Raw genomic sequence first — 20,694 nt, 5'->3', positions numbered from 1 at the left:
ACATCAACTGGAGTCATAGCACTAATTAATCTGGGGAAAAAAGATAAGATGCATAAACAATACGAATAGTTTTAACAGAAAATGAAATTAGGATGCTGACAACTTGTTCCCTCAGGAAGTAAAGGTGTTATGTCGGAAAAGAATAGACCACTTTGGATAGGTAGAGCAATTAAAATGTAAAATAAGACGAAATAAACATCTACCAAATCTAAAGCAAATAGCAGAAAAAAAAATCATGATAAAGCAAATATTAGATGCAAATATCTTTAAAAGCTCCAAAGTTGGTAAATTAAATTATGATCCTTAACAATATCATTCTATGTTTATGAATAATAGAATGTAAGTAATGTAAAAGCACAATGTTAAATTTGTATGAATCATATATGTTAGGTGGAATATTATGTCTCATTTTTGCCACCTTAACTGTAGACAAGACTCCATAGAAGAGATGTTAAAAAGAATCATGAATTTAAACAAGGGATGAGAAGATTTTGGCTTGAGGAGAGATTAGTGAAATTGAGGCTTTGTTCACAGCATTAAGAATACTTAGAAGGTATTTGATAGAACTGTAATTCATTGTGAAGATTTCCATTATTAAATATTTTCACTACTTAGTGGGTTTGCAGCAAAAATGTAACATCCATAATACATTAACAGTTATGAGATTATGCTATATGCAAAGATTTGATGGGGATGTTAATGGAGATAGAATCCATAATGGTCGAAGTGGTAAATATTTGAATGAGTCAAAGTGAGAACGAAGTAGATAGCTGTTTCCAGAATGAATCCAGAATGATAGCTTTCTTCCATGCAATAAGACCTTATGGTATTATTCAATGATAACTAACTTTGCTAAATTAATTTTCATGTATTCAGAAGATCCAACCTAGTTGAGCATTACTAATTTATGATGTGTTAATTGTGACAAAGACTAAAATTTATAAATGGATTTTTATATAAAATAGATTATACAACATCTTACTGAATATTGTTTATCTCTGCAAATACAGGCAATGAACATTGTTACTTCAGTGCTACTGTTGTATGCAAAAGAAGAGGAAGCTTTCTGGTTGCTAGTTGCACTTTGTGAACGGATGCTGCCAGACTACTATAACACTAGAGTGGTTGGTAAGTCTGGTTTAGTTGTGGAAAGTGCTAAAATGTAATATTGATGGCAAGGAAAGTAATTGTTCATTGGAGAGGGGTCTCCCCGCTGACCTAAGTGGGCAGCTAAATAAAAAATGGAATTTTTGCGAGCAAAATAAATTCACTGAGGACAGAAATGTCTGTCAGTTCAGTTTCTTTTATCCAGTTTGTCCTTTTCATTGTATCATAATCAAATTTACAGTTCAAGACCTACATTTAGCATGAAAAGATGTTCAGTAGTGATGTCTTCGCAGAGGTGACTCATGGGTGCATAGAAAATAGGAGTAGGAGTAAGCTGATAGGCCTTTGAGCCTGCTCTGCCATTCAATATGATAGTGTCTGATCATCCAACTCCATACCCTGTTCCAGCTTTGTCCCCATATCCTTTGATCCCTTTAGAGTATCGAACTACATCTATCTCTTTCCTGAAAACATTCAACTGCTTTCTGTGGCAGAGAATTCCACAGACTCTCCAATCCCTGGGTGACAAAAGTCTCCTCAACTCAGTCCTAACTGGCTTACCTTATACTCTTAAACTGTGACCCCTAGTGCTGGGCTCCCTGGTTATCATGAGTATCCTCTTGTGCTTATCCTGTCTTGTTGTATTAGAATTTTGTAGGTTTCTATGACATCCCTCCTCATTCTTCTGAACTCCAGTGAATATATTTCTAACTGATCCAATTGTCCTTCATACAGCAGTCCTGTCAGCATAGGAATGAGGCTAGTAAACTTTTGTTGCGCACTCTCTGAAACCAGAACATACTTTATAAGATAAGGAGACCAAAACAGTACACACTACACCAGATGCGGTCTTACCAAGGCCCCGTACAATTGCAGCAAGACATTCCTGCTTCTGTACTTGAATCCCTGTGCTGTGAAGGCTAACATATTGTTTACTGCCTTCACCACCTGCTGTACCTATGTACTTACTTTGTGACACCCAGATCCCATTGCACCTCACCTCTCCCAATCTATTACCATTCAGATAATAATCTGCTTCCCTATTTTCACTGAAGTGGATAGCCTCATTTTTACCCACATTATACTACATCTGCCTTGCATTTGCCCACTCACTCAACTTGTTGAAATCGCACTGAAACAGCTCTGTAGCCTCCTCAAAGTTCACTATTCCACCCAGTTTTCTATTATCTGCAAACCTGGAGAAATTGCATTTAGTTTCTTCATCTAAGTCATTATAGAACAACCTTGATTATCCGAACGATATGGGCAGGGAGTATTTTATTCTGGTAACTAATTGTTTGGCTAACTGATCTGATCATAAACAAAGGAAGCATTCTCAAGTGTAAATGAAACTTCATGATACTGCCTCAGCCAGAAGCACTGAACTTGAGAAAATCAAATCGAAAGATACTCTGGGATGGATCAGGGCCATCTTTTCTGTAGTTTTATGTGGGCTTTCAAATCTCTGCTTGGGTTTCTGTCAGCGTCTCTGCTCAGAGACGTGCTGTTTCACTTATCCGGCTCATTGAATGAGGTACCTAAGTCTATAACCAATTGTCTAAAATAGTTGAACCCAAACTTCAGATTGTAATTAAAGTATAAGGGGAAAAAAAGCTGCATGTAAGTCTGTAAATATACTTGCTGAAAGAACAGCTGTCAGAAGCTTTCTGCTGTGTATGACAGAGAGAGAGAATAAGAGAGTCAGAAGGAGATAGAGAGAAAGGGGACAGAAACCATGTGAGAGAGAGAGAAAACGAGGCATAAGAGCAGTGAAGAAAGCAAGAGAGAGAGGCAGGGTGGGAGAGAAGTTGCTGAGTTCACTGATGGGCAGTCCGTCTTGGAAAGAGAGTTTCTGATTTCCAATCTCAAACTTTGGGGCCTTGAGATCTTGTTCAGGTAATTGATGTTCGGATAACCAAGGTTGTTCTTAAGGTAATCTTTTCCCTGCTGCTGTTAAAACCGCTTTTTTAAAAATATTTGTACATGCAAGAGAAGTAGTCAAAACAAATATCATAAAGCTGCATTTTTAAGTGTTTCTGCTTCTGTACAAATAGTTAAGAATCTTAGCTAATTAACTGTAAAGAATTTCTCCAGTAATTTAGAGCCAGTGGAATTAAATTTGAAACAATTAGCCTCTACTTATTTTGAAGGAATTTTAAAGATGTTTTGCCAGCATCTTTCTTTTCCTGTTGCTCAGGAAGCTCAATATAGATGAATGGGAATAAAATTGCTTTCTAGAATAAAGCACATTTCAGCTGCTCAACTTGTTCATGTTTTTGCCAAACTTGAGTACAATTTCAGACATTTGTAGTTGTACTACACACTGAGCCAGCACCTTTTTAATTAGAAACTCAATGGATACTGGCTTTGACTTCGGTTTCATGAGTAGCACCTTAGAAATTAAGCCCCACTATTCCCAGGGTCACCACAACCTGAAAAGATTTAACCAAACTAATCAAAGTCTTCATTTATATGACAGACCTAGCCCAGATTAAAAGAAAACACTAATCAGATTTCCATGCATAACAAGAAAAAGCTGCTTATTGCAAACATGTTGTTTCTTTTCTGCCACTGGTTAAAACAAATTGCTTATTTACATCTTGAACTTAAATTCCACCCATTTTAAATAAAAACCTTGACATAATCATCCAATTTAATTCCACCTTGTAAAATATTCAAGCATTAGAATCATAGAATCCCTACAGTGTGGAAGCAGGCCATTCAGCCCATCGAGTCCACACCGCCCCTCCAAAGAGCATCCCACCCAGATCCACCCCTCTACTTGATTCCTGTAACCCTGCATGTCTAGTCCATCTAGACTACACATCCACTGACACTCCAGACAATTTAGCATTACCGATCCACCTAACTTGCATGTCTTTGGACTGTGTGACGAAACCAGATCACATGGAGGAAATCCACACAACATTGGGAGAACGTGCAAACTCCACACAGACAGCCGTCCAAGGTTGGAATTGATCCTGGGTCCCTGGCACTGAGGCAGAAGGGTTAACCACTGAGCCGCCACTCATTGTTTACATTTTGGTTCTATCAATAATTTATTTTAACTGTATATTTCCCTAATACTTTCAATTGAATTAATTAATCAGGGATTCAAAAAAAAAATGTCATAGAGTCATAGAGATGTACAGCACGGAAACAGAGCCTTCGGTCCAACTTGTGGATGCTGACCAGATATGTCCCATTTGCCAGCACTTAACCTATATCCCTGTAAACCCTTTCTATTCATATACCCATCCAGATGCCTTTTAAATCTTGTAGTTGTACCAGCCTCTAGCATTTCCTCTGGTGGTTCATTCCATATGTGCACCAACCTCTGTGTGAATATGTTGCCCCTTTTACATTTTTCCCCCCTCACCCTAAACCTATGTCCTCTAGTTCCGGACTCCCCCACCCCAGGGAAAAGACCTTGTCTGTTTGCCCTATCCATGACCCTCATGATTTTATAAACCTGTATAAGGTTACCCTTCAGCTTCCAATGCTCCAGGGAAAACAGTCCCAGTCGGTTCAGCCTCTCCCTGTAGCTCAAATCCTCTAACCCTAGCAACATCCTTGTAAATTTTTTCTGAACCCTTTCAAGTTTCACAACATCTTTCTGTTAGGAGGGAGATCAGAATTGCACACAATATTCCAAAAATGGCCTAACCAAAGTCCTGTACAGCTGCAACATGACCTCGTAACTCCTATACTCAATACTCTGTCCAATAAAGGAAAGCATACTAAACGCCTTCTTCGTTATCCTATCTATTTGTGATTCCACTTTCAAGGAACTATGAACCTGCACCCCAAGGTCTCTTTGTTCAGCAACACTCCCAGGACCTTACCATTAAGTGGATAAGGCCTGCTCTGATTTGCTTTTCCAAAATGCAGCGCCTCACATTTATCTAAATTAAACTCCATCTGCGACTTCTCAGCCCATTGGCCAACATGGTCAAGATCCCATTGTACTCTGAGGTAACCTTCTTCGCTGTCCACTACACCTCCAATTTTGGTGTAATTGGCAAACTTACTAACTATACCTCCTATGTTCACATCCAAATTATGTATATAAATGATGAAAAGCTGTGGACCCAGTGCCAATCCTCATGGCACACCACTGGTCACAGGCTTCCAGTCTGAAAAGCAACCCTCCAACCTCCACCCACTGTCTTCTACTTTCAAGCCAATTCTGTAACCAGATGGCTAGTTCTCCCTGTAACCTTGCTAACCAGCTTACCATGAGGAACCTTGTTGAACGCCTTACTGAAGTCCATATAGATCAAATCCACAGCTCTGCCCTCGTCAATCTGCTTTATTTCTTCAAAGCATTCAATCAAGTTCGTGAGATGCTTTTTCCCATGCATTAAGCCATGTTGACTGTCCCTAATCAGTCCTTGCCTTTCTATGTAAATCATGTCCCTCAACAACTTGCCCACCATGGATGTCAGGCTCACCAGTCTATAGTTCCCTGCCTTTTCCTTACCATCTTTTTTAAATAATCACTTCCCTAGCTTCCCACAAAGTTCAAGGGTACATCTGATCAGGCAACCAGTGGCTCAGTTGTTAGAACTGCTGCCTTATAGCGCCAGGGACCCGGGTTTGATTCCCGCCTTGGGTGACTGTGCAAACTCCACACAGAAACGTTCTCCCAGTGTCTGCGTGGGTTTCTTCCAAGTGCTTTGGTTTCCTTCCACAATCCAAAGATGTGCAGGTTAGGTGAATTGGCAATGCTAAATTGCTCATAGTGTTCAGGAATGTGTAGGTTAGGTGCACTAGTCTGGGGTAAAATGTAGAGTAATATGGAAATGGGTCTGGGTGGGTCACTCTTCACAGTGTGGACTTGTTGAGCTGAAGGGCCTGTTTCCACACTGTAGGGATTCTATGAAATATAGGTCCTGGGGATTTACCCACTTGTAGGTGTTTTAAGACATCCAGCACCACCACCTCTGTTATATATAAATTTTTCAAGATGCGTCACCATCTATTTCCCCATATTCTATATCTTCCGTTTCCTCCTGAGTAAACACTGATGCAAAATACTCATTTAGTACGTCACCATTTCCTTGGTTCCACACATAGGCTGCTTTGCTGATCTTTGAGGGGGCACGATTCTCTCCTTAGTTACCCCTTTGTCCTTAATATTTTATAAAATCCTTTGGATTCTCCTCAAGCCTATTTGCCAAAGCTATCTCATGTCCCCTTTTTGTCCTCCTGATTTCCCACTTAAGTATACTTCTGCTGCCTTTATAATCTTCTAAGTATTTAATTGATCTCTGCTGTCTATACCTGACATATGCTTCCTTCTTATTCTTAACCAAACCCTTAATTTCTTTAGTCAACTAGCCTCCTACCGTCAAAATTGGCCTTTCTCCAATTTAGAACTTCAACTTTTAAATCTGTTCTATCCTTTTCCATCACTATTTTAAAACTAATGGAATTATGGTCGCTGGCCCCAAAGTGCTCCCCCACTGACACCTCAGTCACCTGCTCTACCTTATTTCTCAAGAGTAGGTCAAGTTTTGCACTTTCTCTAGTAGGTACATCCACATACTGAATCAGAAAACTTTCTTAAAACACTTAACAAATTCCTCTCCATCTAAACCCTTAACACATTGGCAGTCCCAATCTACGTTTGGAAAGTTAAAATTCTCTACCGTAACCACTCTATTATTCTTGCAGATAACTGAGATCTCCTTACAAATTTGTTTCTCAATTTCCCGCTGACTATTGGGAGGTCTATAATACAATCCCAATAAGGTGCTCATGTGATCCCTTCTCCCCTGCACCAGCTCCTCTGCCAAGCATTCATCTGCTCCGTCCTCCTTTTCCTACCCTCACTAGTTTGTGGCTCTGGGAGTAATCCAGATATTACTATCCTCGAGGACATTCTTTTTAAATTCCTGCCTAACTTCTTATATTCTCCCTTCAGAATCTCACCCTTTTCCCTTCCTATGTTGTTAGTTCCAATGTGTACAATGACCTTCTGCTGTTCCCACTCCCCTTTTCAGAACATTCTGCACCCTCTGAGATATCCTTCATCCTGGCCCCAGGGAGGCAACACACCATTCTGATTCTTCACTGCCAGCTGGAGAAATGTCAGTCTGCATCTCTGACTAGACAGTCCCCTATCACAATTGATAGCATGGAACCTGACATACCCCTCATTATAGTAGAGCCATTGCTGATACCAGAAACCCAGCTGTTCATGCGCATTTCCCTGAGAGCCCATCACTCCCTACACTTCCAAAACAGCTTATTTATTTGAGATAGGATTAGCCACAGGACACTCATGCACTACCTGCATACCCAACCTACTTTTCCTGGAGTTAACTCTTCTACCTGACTGTATCTGTGACTTTTCTCCTTTCCTATAATGACCATCCATCACCCCCCCTAGCTCTTGTAAATTCCTTATTGCCTCTAACTGCTGCTCCATCCAATCCATATGATATGATAGGATTTGCAACCAAAGACACTTCCTCCAGACATAATCATCAGTAACATGGAGACTCTCCATAAACTCCCACATCCAACAGAGCACATCGATCTATTAAAGGCTGTCATTGCACCTTCACAATCTACAGACCCAGAAAATAACATTGTCTTATTGCTCTAAAAAAAACACTGTTCCAGGCTAAGTTAATACTTATGGCTTATGTTTTTAAAATTTAATCAAGAGACAGATCTCAATAAAACACATAGTCAAGAAAGAACTCACTATTGTATATTTACAGCAAGGCTATACTTAAAGGTATGCACTTTTCTGTTCCTGTGCTCTTCCACACAGGTTCCTCCAAGGTCAACTATGAATTTTGCTGTTTGTTAATTTTTCCTCGACACGCTTTAATGTCCAGAGATACCGGAATTCAAACAGCAAAGGCAGTAACTATGCAGATTCACTACTGTGTCAGACAGCAGTATAGGTGTCTTTCTCTGACCATGTGGTCGCTACCTTTCTCTGTCTTCCTCCTTTTTAAAATGCCCTTGTTTTGATCTTTCTCCCCCCCCAAGTTCCAGAACAATGCAACAGTATATAAAACAGTAATTGCTGTTCCTGGAATTTGAGTAAATCACCTAAATTACCTCAAAAAAAGGAGCAGCTCTTACAGCCACAATTTTTTCCTGTCCTCCATCTTAGATTACCCATAATCCTTTGTGTTTTTAATAAAAACAAAAGTTGCTGGAAAAGCTCAGCAGTTCTGGCTACACCTGTGAAGAGAAATCAAAGTTAACGTTTTGGGTCTGGTGACCCTTCCTCCGAATATGTTGTTAATATATTTTTATTGTTTCACTTGTCCTTTGCATAGCGTGTCTGGACTCTAAGAAGCTGGCCTAGCCTGTCCCATATGTTTCTGTACTTTTTTTAAAAAAAAATGATGTGGTGCCCTATGCAGGTTATATTATCCATCCCGAACATGTTTTGGGAAGGACAATAAGGCCGATTTAAAGACAAATTTACACTAATGTAAAAGCTTGTAATATTATTTTCTTTAATGTGAATTTAGCCAGTTATTTTGAATATTTAACGTTTATTCTGCTCCTTTCTGTAGGTGCGTTGGTGGATCAGGGTGTGTTTGAAGAGCTTACCAGGGATTATGTGCCACAGTTGTATGACTGTATGCAGTATTTGGGTGTTATATCCACCATCTCGCTTTCCTGGTTCCTCACACTCTTCCTCAGTGTGATGCCTTTTGAAAGTGCTGTTGTTGTCGTGGACTGTTTCTTCTTTGAGGGAATTAAAGTGATCTTTCAACTTGCTCTTGCTGTGTTGGATGCTAATATTGAAAAGTTGTTGAATTGTAAGGATGATGGCGAGGCCATGACTATTCTTGGAAAGTGAGTTAATTTTATTTGCTCTTTTTGATTTTTTTTTTAAAAATCAGTTTGTTGTCGCAATTCTACAATAAAATGGGTACATAAAATTTCAAAAATTTGATTTCAGAGAATTTCTTTCAGGTTATGTTACAAATTGATACATTTTTAGCAATCTTTAGCAAGAATCCCATGTCTAATAACTCATTAATGCTTGTGGTTCAGTTTGACCTGACAAAAGAAATAATTGGGTACCAAATAATCCTCCTTAGGATAGATGAAACAGAACATTATTTAGATTCTGTTATTGTAATTTTGTTTGTATTCATACCAATGTAAATTGCATTGAACTTTGCATATATATTCTTTTTGTAGTACAGCTTATGTCATACAATGGGGAGAAATTACTGCATTGTGTGTAAAGCCTTCCATATCCCAAGAGAAATTATTTATTATTTAAATTCTCTAACGCTGTAATAAATTGAACTTTTGACAATCAAGAAACTGCCCTTATTAAATGACGTCTGCTAGTCATCTGTCATGAAAGCATTCACAACATAAAATGTTTTGGTTCTCTAGATATTTGGACAGTGTGACGAACAAAGACAGCACATTGCCACCCATTCCTCATCTTCATTCTCTTCTCAGTGACGATGGAGATCCTTACCCTGAAGTTGATATCTTCAAGTTAATCAGGAGCTCATATGATGTGAGTAACAGTGTTCTGCCATCTCTAATATGATCTTGATTTGAGTGAAGGGTCTTTTGATAGCTGAAGACTTGAATTAAATGTTACTGATGTTTAACTTCAATCACATTTAGAGAGGAGGATGATCTAAGTTCAAAACAAAGGGGGAATAAAACCCCTTATGTTGACAAAACATGTTTGGCTTATATTCACACTTGGACTGAATTGTGGAAAAGCCAGATGATTCAGTGACAGCTGTTGATAGTACTCTCTAATCATCAAACTTGATCATTTTTTCCAAGCTCATTACTTTCAGTCTAATCTTAATTTAAAGATTGAAGTAAACATAGAAAACTAACAATTGTCCATGTAATTTATGTTTCTTGTCATTCCTAATGTCAATTTAAAACCAAAGTGTTAAGAGTAGCCCCTATAACCTAAATTCAGTTTGGTGAATTCATCTGGTTGCTGTTGACTGTGAAATGAAAAAGTACTGTCTCAATTTATGTTTTTAGGTAATAGACATCTGTTGGAGTATTGGAAAATGTTTTATACAGTTATGGTATAAATTATCACAATGAAGTCACCAAGTTAAATGGCGGTGTATCTGGAACTTACAAATGACGCTAAAAGACCTTAAGTAAACATTTACCATCATCAGGAAGGAGACCATTATCTGTCTTACCGCTTTGCTAGAAAAATCCAAAACTAATCCAACCTCCTTTGTTTCTTTTTCCCGAGTCCTAAAGCTTCAAATGTTTCAGTGTTTTGCCTAAAAGAAAAGTTGACTGTATTGCTGGCTTTTCCTTGCGGCATATCATAAAGCTGTAATTTGGACATCGTAATGCAATAGAAATGAAATATTGATGAGATCACTGCAATGAAACTCCCGTCTTCATTTAAGGTAACATACTTTGGAAGAGAGCTAAGTTGGCTCACAGGCCATCCAAAGTGTACCAAAATTCGATTCTTTCAAAATAAAACCCTTGGATGTGTATAGATAACAACAGATGATTTTTCTTTATGTAGTCTCAGCTCTGTCCTTCCTGCAGAAGTAGTTGGGAAACAATATAGTAAAGAGAATAAAGTGTCAAGATGCCTATTTAGCAGAAAACAGTCAATTAAATGGAATTTTAAATCCCCCTTACCCTAGATTTATCTTCTATGATGTTTTGATTGAACATCTGACTATTTTATACTATGATGGCTTTTTATATAATCTCTATCTTAATATGGAAATATCAATTCTGTAAGTTGCTCAGAAGTTTGGTATAGAGTGATTCCCCTCTCAAAAGAGCCTACGAGCAGATTGGTTGTATTAAGATGCAAGCTGCCATGTTTGCATAGGAGTGCTGCTTAAGTTTAGAAAACTCTTGCCATACTGAAGGTCTGAAGCATTAGTGCCACCTTTCAAATGAGTTGTAATTCAGAGCACTTGCTTTTTTAAGTGGTTGTAAACAATCCAGTGACTTTTTTTGGCTGGGAGGCCAGAGAAGAGTAAGGTGCACCTGATTTCCCAAACTTTCATCCCCCAACCAACATCTCGAAAGAAATTAACTTAATTTCATTTCTGTTTGTGGGACGTTCCTGTGTGCAAATTGGTTGCTTGATTTGTATACATTATTTGTTACACCAGGGAAATAATTAATTGACTGTAAAGTGTTTGGAGATACCTCAAGGTCAGGAAAGGTAGTATATGGATGTATTCTTCCTTATTTCAATATAATGTACACAATAACATTGAGCAGCTCTACAAGAACAACTTCTGTTTTTGTAGTCTTTAACATCAGGAAATTATTCCTGTGTGTTTCCTGTGTAGAAAATCTAAGTTAGATTTCAAAACGAACCAATAAAGAAAATATGAGAAACTAAAACAAATTGTTAGAAAATCTCAACAGGTCTGGCAGCACCTGTGTTCTGTGGAAGAGTCACTAGACCTGAAATGTTAACTCTGCTTTGTCTCCACAGATGCTGCCAGAGGTTTTTCCAGCAATAACCTGTTTTTGTTTCTGGCTTCTATCATCCACAATTCTTGGTTTTATTTTTAAGTAAAGGAAATATTAGGACGGTGACTAAAAGCTTGGTCAAAGACTTACCTTTTAAAGAACCTCTAAAAGGAAGAGCGTGGGTGGAAAGAGAATTCTAAAGCTCAGGAACAAGATCAACCTTTTTTATAATGGGCAGGTGATACTTTTTTTTCTCCATTCAGCAGCACAGAAAGTAGAGTTTAAAAAATAAAGGTTTGCCACAGCAGTAGTCATGAATTTTGTGGAGAAAAAAAATCTGCTCCAAAGCAGTAAGTTGATTATTTAAATGAATAATGATTATTACAATTCAAATGTAACAAGCAACAAAGCTAATTAATAAAACCTTTCTTTGCCTTTTCAGTTAAGAAGCAGAGGTGGAGAGCAAATAAACTAGGCTGCAAGCCCTGGAAATCAGGGATAAACTAAGGAGTTTAGTCCTTGGCCTACCACTGCTGGGTGCACGCTATCGGGTGCACGCTATCAGGTGGCCTTGGCAGAATTCATGTCATGGGGGCAGGGGTTGTCTGAAGTAGGTTACCTTTCACCTTGGGCTTTCCTTCCCTTTAGTTTGAAGGAGAAGGTAAAGGTATGTGTCTATTCATTTTGAAATCATGGATTCATCCAATGCACTAGAAGAAAGTGAGGACTGCAGATGCTGGAGATCAGAGCTTAAAAATGTGTTGCTGGAAAAGTGCAGCAGGTCAGGCAGCATCCAAGGAGAAGGAGAATCGACGTTTCGGGCATAAGCCCTTCTTCAGGAATGAGGAGGTGTGCAAGGAGGCTTAGCCTCCTCATTCCTGAAGAAGGGCTTATGCCCGAAACGTCGATTCTCCTTCTCCTTGGATGCTTCATCCAATGCACCCCTATCACCCGCTGACTCAACCATCAACCCAGCCCCTTGCACTCTGCACTCTCCCCTCTCTCTCCTCAGTCATCCTGTCAAGCCTAGGGGGTTTGGTGATTAATGCTACTGAAGAGCAGTATGAGGTTGTTGCAATGGCACTGAATGGTGATGGAGTAGGGCTTCTGAGCCCAGGGCTCAACTGTTCCGTCCGCTTTTCATTTCATTTCTTTTTAAATATTTCTCTCTCCTCATGTTTTTTTTCCCTCCTTTATTTTACTTCTGTTGAAGAACTTGGTTGCAATGAGGACAATGGCAGCATCAAATTGGCCCAGCACAGACTCATGGTGGTTAGCAAGTTGACCCAGGGCAGACTCAGTGGTGTTGGAGAGTGTTTGGGTTCCTAGTGGCATTTGCGTCCAATACAGATTCACAGAGGGGACAGTGGAGGTGAGCTTGTGCCCGGTACAATGGCTGCATCAGAGAGGTGGGCCTAAAGTGGACTCATAGTGCAGCGCATGGTAGCTTCGGTGACATCTGCATTGGCAAGGTCCACTGAGAACACATTAGTGGTGAGGGTGTTGGAAGTGAGATGACGCAGAGGAGTGGTGACTTTCTTTCCTGTTGCACGGTGAAAGGACTCATGCTGGCCGCAAGATCAGTGGCCAATGACAGAGCATTTAGCAATAAATAATGTAAAGTTGAACACTTCTTCGTTTCTTTATTCTTCTGCCTTTATATTCTATGTTTTGGTTTATTTTTCTGTGTTTAAGATGTTGTACAACACTTTTCATTGTATTTAGTAATAAAATAGACATGACAATAAATAAATCAAAGTCGTGCATTTCTTTTGAGCGTTACAAAATTCAAACTGTGCTGTTGTTGCAACCTCTGGCAACCTGCCTAACTCTCCATACCTTGCTGCCTGTAAACAGCTGTCCGACTCAACACCTTTGCCACTGGCCTGCTGACTGTCCTCATAGGCTCACTGGTGATGCAGGAAAGTAACAGAAACAATTACAAAAGAATAACGGCCTCTGGCTGGAGCAGGAGTCTGTTCAAAATCTCCCAGTTACATCAATCTGTGCTTTGAACAAAAGCGTGCAGGCAACACAAGATCTCTCCTTTAAGTCTCACTGTGCCTTATGGGCTACCTGTTAAGACAAGCCCGAGGTGATCGAAGAAACTTATACTAATGTTGGAACAAGAAAGCAAGGGATGCATGAAAGGCAGAGTTGAAGGAACACCATTTGATACTTGCACTCTGTGCAATATTTTGGCTAAGATTTTATTAGTCATCGAGGGACAGGCTTAGAAGATGGAGGTTGCCAACAAAGCGTGGGGGGGGTGTAAATTTTGTCTTGTTTTTCCAACATCCAAACATTTTGTCAGCAGTGGGGAAGGTGGAGGTCCTCCTTTCTGCCAGGAGGCCAAATAACCCACTGAACTGGCCAACCTATATTCACAATTTGAATTTGCAGGTTATAGAAATTAAAACATGAAATTTACCCTACTTAAAATAAATGTATAAGCCTTTTGATCAAACTTTGTTTTAGTGCAATCATTCTTAAACTCTCCTTCCCCTTGCACTAACAATTATATTTAATTTATTGTAATTCTTAGTTATGTACAAAAATAATGTGTTAAAATATCACATCTTAACAAGAGTGAGATATAAACCATAAGCCGCAATCTGATTTTGGCCTGCTTTCCACTTATCTACAATGCTTGTTGGTATAATGTGGATGAGGAAGTGAAGTTTCAAGATTGCTTGAAAAGAGCAGCCTAACTTCTGGCACAAGCAAGATGTTTTGAATTGTGAGAAGAAATTGAATATTCAAATGCTAGTCAGTCTGACATTTCTGAATTTTGATTTTGAGAATTTTGAAAAGAAATGCAGATTTTGTGAAAGTTTGGAAGAATGGCAAACGGAATAGGAAACCAAGCATGCGACTAGGATGAACAATATTGATGAATATTCGTTTTAAGTGGTTTAATCACAAAAGAGTATACAAAGTCCAATGTAATAGTTGCTTGCTAAAAGTTGGGGCTAACCAGGTTGCAAAAATTATTGTGGAAAACTTTGAAGCATAATGTGGACTCCTATGTCTCTGGGAAATTTAAACCTATCTCTGCTAATTGAAAGCTGTGGAAAATTGGAGAGTCTCAAATCCACTGTGAATGCAGGTGTGTTGTGGATTTGTTAGTAGCTCCTATATTTCTTTGTTTGACCTTTGAGACAAACTTGACTATACTCATTACCAGGAGTACTTAACAGGGTTCCAACAAATGTGTAGCTGACCATTAAGGCCTTTCAACACATGGAAGGTTCTGCTGCAAATAGGATAGGATCCCATGCACAATTGAGTTTTGAATGAGTTACTGGCTTTGGCTTTCATTGCTTTGTATTTTGTATTTGGCTGCGCTAGGTGCAACACTCGTGGGTGAGTTTCTCCCAGAACTTAGAGGTTGATGTCAAAACTAAGTGAAGCCTTGAGTTGTTCTTATCGCACTTTCTTTTAATACCATGGGGGCATGCTGTAGACGCTGCACAGAAGATTGCTTTGGTAAGCGATTTGTCAGCCATCTGACTACATGGCGCCTAATTAATTTGTGACCATTTCAATATAGTAGAGATGCTTGGCACACCTCAGTATCTGGAACTTTTCTTTTTTGTCATTTATGTCCATAAGATTCTGAAGGCGGTTCAAGTGAAAGTACTTGAACTTCTTCGTATGCTATTGGTGCACATGGTACATTGGTCCAAATATGTTAGGGTCCAAGTCTTGTATGTGTAGAGCAGAAAAACAAAACTGTTACCCTGTAAACCAGTAGTTTGGTAGGCAGATTTACTCCTCTTTATTCCCATAGCTGAAGGCTATGCTTGCTTTGTCAATTCTTGAATGTGTCTTGTCATAATACAGACAACTCAGGAGAGTGTGCTGCCTAGATAAGTGATATTAGATACTGCTGAGTCCATCCAATTTTGTTTTTGACTTTGTTCATGAATTGGAACCTTGGGCTCAAGATAGGGTTTTTTTGGAACAGGTTGGTACATTACTTAAGTTTTCCTTGTGCTGGCCATAAGGCCAAAATCGTCGCATGCATTGGGGAATTAGTCCAAACTACATTGAATGCCCAGTTCAAAAACAACAGCTCGTGCACATCCATTGACAAACAGGAAATCAGGAACCAAAACCTTGGTACTTTGGTTTTTGCCTAGAGCCATCTCAGATGGAGCAGCCTGTTGTTAAAGGTATCAAAAGGCATGGCATGGAGGAAACACTATGTCTATGTATAGTTATTATTGTGATGAGATCATAATTTCTGTTGTACTCTGTTTGATCAAACCTGCACAACAAATGAAGAGAAAGAGTGTAGTGACAGAATAATGGATGCAGAAATAATTTATCATCTGTAAGATTCTGAGATGAGCTCCAGAGGACATGAATGAAAATGTGAAGAACTTCCAAAAGTAAAGAGATTATTTCTGGAAATCATGAGCTAGTGAAATATGTCAGTGAATTTTACTCACCACAAGGAAAAATACAAAGTTCGAAAACTTGATTTCCACCAAACACAATCTAAATGCTTTAAATTTTGAACATATTTAAATTTAAGACACTTTTATATTAACATCAGTAGAAGATTAGAAGAATTGAAGACAAATGAAGCTTTTTGTGCATCAAATTAACCTTAATTCTGCTGTTTCATGCTCCAGAATTGGTGAGATGCTCATGACTAATTACAAATTTGTTTTGTTTCTCTATTTTAGAAAGTATGTGCAATGGATATAATTTCTATTTGTGTGAAATGTAGCTTCCATAGATGATAACATGGGATTATTTTATAATTAATATACACTATATATTGTGCATATTCCATCTTTTCAGAAATTTGGTAGCATCAGAGCTGATGTGATTGAGCAGATGCGCTTTAAGCAGCGACTACGAGTAATTCAAACTCTTGAAGATACAACAAAGCGTAATGTAGTGAGTGCAGCAATGCAACTATTCCAAATTGATTTATATTTTGAGTATTTAAATTACAAGACAGTAAAAAAATTTGTGCTTTTCCTAAAAAAAAAGTATTTTTTTTTAATATCCAGGTTCGAGCTATTGTGACAGACACATCATTTACAATTGATGAACTGGAAGAACTGTATGTCCTTTTTAAGGTAAGCAGCTTTTTGATGTCAGTGTCCAAGTTAGCATACGAACTGTTTTTTGTGTTTTCAGCTGGCGTCATTGTTTGTAATAGTATTTGTTATACATTAGCTTTACACATAATATCTAGTACCCCATATCTCTAAAATAGAAGATAAGGGACAGAGCTGAAGTTACTACCTTAGTGTAACTGAGATAGTGTAACAAATACAAAGGCATAAATGCTATTGCCTGAATGATTTCAGTTTGTTTTTCTTGCTTCAGAGGCAAATTACTTAAATACCAACCTCTGCTTTATTCCAGTCAGGAAACTGAGCTGCAGAGGTTGTAACAAAATTTAAAATTATTTAACTTGTTAAGCTTTCTAATTTTTATTATGTTTAGGCTAAGTATCTCACCAGATGGTTTTAATAACTTATTCATCTATGTAGTAATTCCCCAGGATTCAATCCATGGCTGATAGAAGGGAAGTATTCCACAATTACATCCATATTGAATAAACAACTTTGTATCTGCTATCATTTAGTGTTATAAACAACAACAATTTCTATTTAGTTCGCACTTTTAACACAATAAGATGTTCCAAGAAGCAATGCAAAGCAAAATTTGATACCAAGCCAGTTTAGGCAAAAATTTGATCAAAGAGCTATATTTTAATGAGGGTTTTAAAAGAAAAATGAAATGCAGAAAGATATTTCCAGAACTTAGCTATGCCTACAATGTCCAAGTACATATCAACTCTATTTTCTTCTCCATAGATATTACCAGATCTGCTTCATATTTCCACCATTTGCCATGATACTTTTTTTGTTAGCCACTAAAATTTGTCTTTTTAAACTTGCTCCATATTATCTATGTTCACCACTTGAAAATTGTAAATTTGCTTTTTTTAATCACATTTAGGCTGAGCATCTCACCAGCTGTTACTGGGGTGGAAATAGCAATGCTATAGAACGTCATGACCCTAATCTGCCTTATCTTGAACAATATCGTATTGATTTCGAACAATTCAAAGGATTATTTACACTTCTTTTCCCTTGGTCATGTGGTGCACATTCGGATATATTAGCTGCACGCTTATTCCGACTACTTGATGAGAATGGAGATTCTTTAATAAACTTCAAAGAATTTGTCACAGGGTTAAGTAAGTAGAAAGATTTATTTTCCATTCATAAGGTTGTAAGATTTACAATGCCATTGTACTGGAAGTTTTTTTTGTTAAATTATACCTGCTAGTGAGACAGTTTGGAAACTAAGTGAGTAAACAAGTAAAGATCCTGTTGACGTTTCCACATTAAGAATTTAAAGAAAATAATCAAGATAATAATTCCTAACGTACATATGATTGATCATTGTTTGATATGCCAACCTGTTACAATGTGCAGTGTGATAGGACACCAGTTTGAGGGAATGCTATGCTTGATGCTGAAGAAAGACTGTGCACTTTGCCATGGTGAACAAATTTGAGTACTGGAGTTAACAAGCTTTGAGAAGATTTGTAGCTCAGGTTGAGGTTTTGGATGTAGGTTTGCTCGCTGAGCTGAAAGGTTCATTTCCAGACTTTTCATTACCCTACTAGATAACATCTTTAGTGGGCCTTGGGCGAGGTAATGCTGAAAATTCCTGCTTTCTATTTATATGTTTGGGTTTCTTTCGGTTGGTGATGTTATTTCCTGTGGTGAAGTTACTTCCTGTTCCTTTTCTCAGTGGGTGATAGATGGGGTCAAACTTGATGTGTTTGTTGATAGAGTTCCAGTTGGAATGCCATGCTTCTAGGAATTCTTGTGTGTGTCTTTGTTTGGCTTGTCCTGGGACGGATGTGTTGTCCCAGTCAAAGTGGTGTCCTTCCTCATCCCACTTTGACTGGACAACAAATCCATCCTAGGACAAGCCAAACAAAGACACACGAGAATTCCTAGAAGCATGGCATTCCAACTGTAACTCTATCAACAAACACATCAAGTTAGACCCCATCTACCACCCCCTGAGAAAAGAAACAGGAAGTGACTTCACCACAGGAAATAACATCACAATGGGAAATGACATCACCAACCCAAACATATCAATAGAAAGCAGGAACTTTCAGCATTGCTTTGTCTGAGGCCCACTGAAGATGTTACCTAGTAGGGTAAAGAAACATCTGGAAATGAACCTTCCAGCTCAGCGAGCAAACCTACATCCAGCATTGGAGTTATTGCACTCTGGGTAGCATACAATTGGGGAAAGAAAATGGCTGCCATGGAGTTGGGGGAAAAAAAGCTATTAATTAATAAATACACCAAGCTATCTTCCCAAAGTCAGTTGTTTCACCTTTTATATTACTCTCTTGTGTTTTGTTCGGTGATTTCTTCCATTAATTCACGGAAATTAACTGTGTTCTTGAAATAATAATTTTTTGTATGATTAGAACATCATGTATTGTTTTCATTAAACTGTAGTGGACAACTTCCCAAACTGCAGGTTGCAATCCCCAATGTGGTTAGCTTTGGATTTGCAAGCTCCAGTGCAGCAATAGCTACTCTGGAACTCCAACAAGTTCTAATACCTGCAGGACTCCTTTTTAAATATGCTTTTTATTGTTTAAAGTACAATAGTGAGCATGACCTAATTGCCCAAACTTTAGGGCTTGAATTCTGTCCTAAAATATCTAAATAGATTCTTTTTACTTAGAAACCTATGGATAAAAAGCTTTCCCTTCCTGGGAAGCACTATGGTAGTGTTCTATTGTAACTAATCTTTTTAGTTATAAGCCAAGTCAAAATGGGGAGAAAATCCAAACAGTAGAGTTGAACAGTGAGTATTGTATTTGCTTGAGTGTATAATCTTTGAGACCGTTTTAATTAGATTATGCGATTTGTTTTCATAGGTACAATGTGCCATGCGGATCTTGTAGAAAAATTGAAATTGTTGTATAAGATACATGTACTTCCTGGTAAGAAATGTTATGCATTTTAGAGTCAAGTTCTAATGAGAAAATTACTCCATTACTGTACAATTTCATAGGAAGTTTCTAAAACAAATCTAAGTATTTGAATAACTTTCTTTCAATGGTGTTCTAAAATCTTGCATGTTTTACTGCTTTGTATGTAAAACCTAATCTGTACTTCATCAAGAAATAAGACCATAAAACATAGGAATGGAAGTAAGGCCATTCGGCCCATCGAGTCTATTCTGCCATTTAATCATGGCTGATGGGTATTTCAACTCCACTTACCTGCATTCTCCCCGTAGCCCTTAATTCCTTGTGACATCAAGAATTTATCAATCTCTGTCTCCACTGCACTCCGCGGCTTTGAATTCCACAGGCCCACCACTCTCTGGCTGAAGAAATGATTAGTGACTGGCCATTTTGCTGATGTCACTTGAATTTGCAAAGCCAGAATGGAAAATATATCAGAGAAGAAATTATGTAATATTAATGTGTATCGTACAAGTCAGGAGATTCCATTGAGAAAGAACGTTTTAAATCACATTACAAAAACCTTTTAATTTTCATTTAGGCACATGTATATTTATATTTTGACAATTTTGTAGCCACCATGCAGAAGCGATCAACTCAGTGGTTAGCACTGCTGCCTCCCAGCACTAGGGACCCAGGTTTAATTCCAACCTCAACCGACTATCTGTGTGGAGTTTGCACATTCTTCGTGTCTGCGTGGGTTTCCTCCAGGTACTCCAGTTTCCTCCCACAGTCCAAATTAGTGCAGATTCGGTGGATTGGCCATGCTAAATTGTCCATAGTGTCCTGAATGTGCAGGCTAGGTGGATTAGCAATGAGAAATGCCGGTTACAGGGATAGGGTGGGATGTCTGGGTAGTATACTGTTCGGAGGGTTGGTGTGCACTTGATGGGCCAAATGGTCTGCTTCCACACTCTACGGATTCTATAATTCTATCTTTTTCCCCACAGTACAGAATTCACTTTCACCTTCAGAATTAGAATTTAAGACTTAATTCTGCAGATAAGTAACAATGGAACCTACCTCTCGGCTTCTATATCTGTCAATGCTAATGGGTTGGTGCCTAATGAAATACATGTAAAGATATTTGCTTC

At 38.4% G+C, this 20,694-nt stretch overlaps 1 protein-coding gene across 1 annotated transcript in view; it reads left to right on the top strand.

Moving 5' to 3' along the window:
* tbc1d9 (TBC1 domain family, member 9 (with GRAM domain)) overlaps positions 1-20,694 on the top strand; it is a 75,304-nt gene that overhangs the window by 47,906 nt on the left and 6,704 nt on the right. The window contains exons 11-17 of the mRNA XM_043674139.2: positions 1,011-1,128; positions 8,658-8,943; positions 9,499-9,628; positions 16,369-16,467; positions 16,584-16,652; positions 17,545-17,785; positions 19,508-19,573. Of these exons, the coding sequence (XP_043530074.2) occupies positions 1,011-1,128; positions 8,658-8,943; positions 9,499-9,628; positions 16,369-16,467; positions 16,584-16,652; positions 17,545-17,785; positions 19,508-19,573 (1,009 nt within the window). The remainder of the gene's footprint in view (positions 1-1,010; positions 1,129-8,657; positions 8,944-9,498; positions 9,629-16,368; positions 16,468-16,583; positions 16,653-17,544; positions 17,786-19,507; positions 19,574-20,694) is intronic.

Source organism: Chiloscyllium plagiosum, unplaced genomic scaffold, assembly GCF_037043375.1.
Source record: "Chiloscyllium plagiosum isolate Xiang-an unplaced genomic scaffold, Cpla_swu_hap1 HiC_scaffold_36, whole genome shotgun sequence".
NCBI lineage: Eukaryota > Metazoa > Chordata > Chondrichthyes > Orectolobiformes > Hemiscylliidae > Chiloscyllium > Chiloscyllium plagiosum.
Note: the sequence above shows the minus strand (reverse complement) of the source record. Positions and strands in the feature narration are given on the sequence as shown.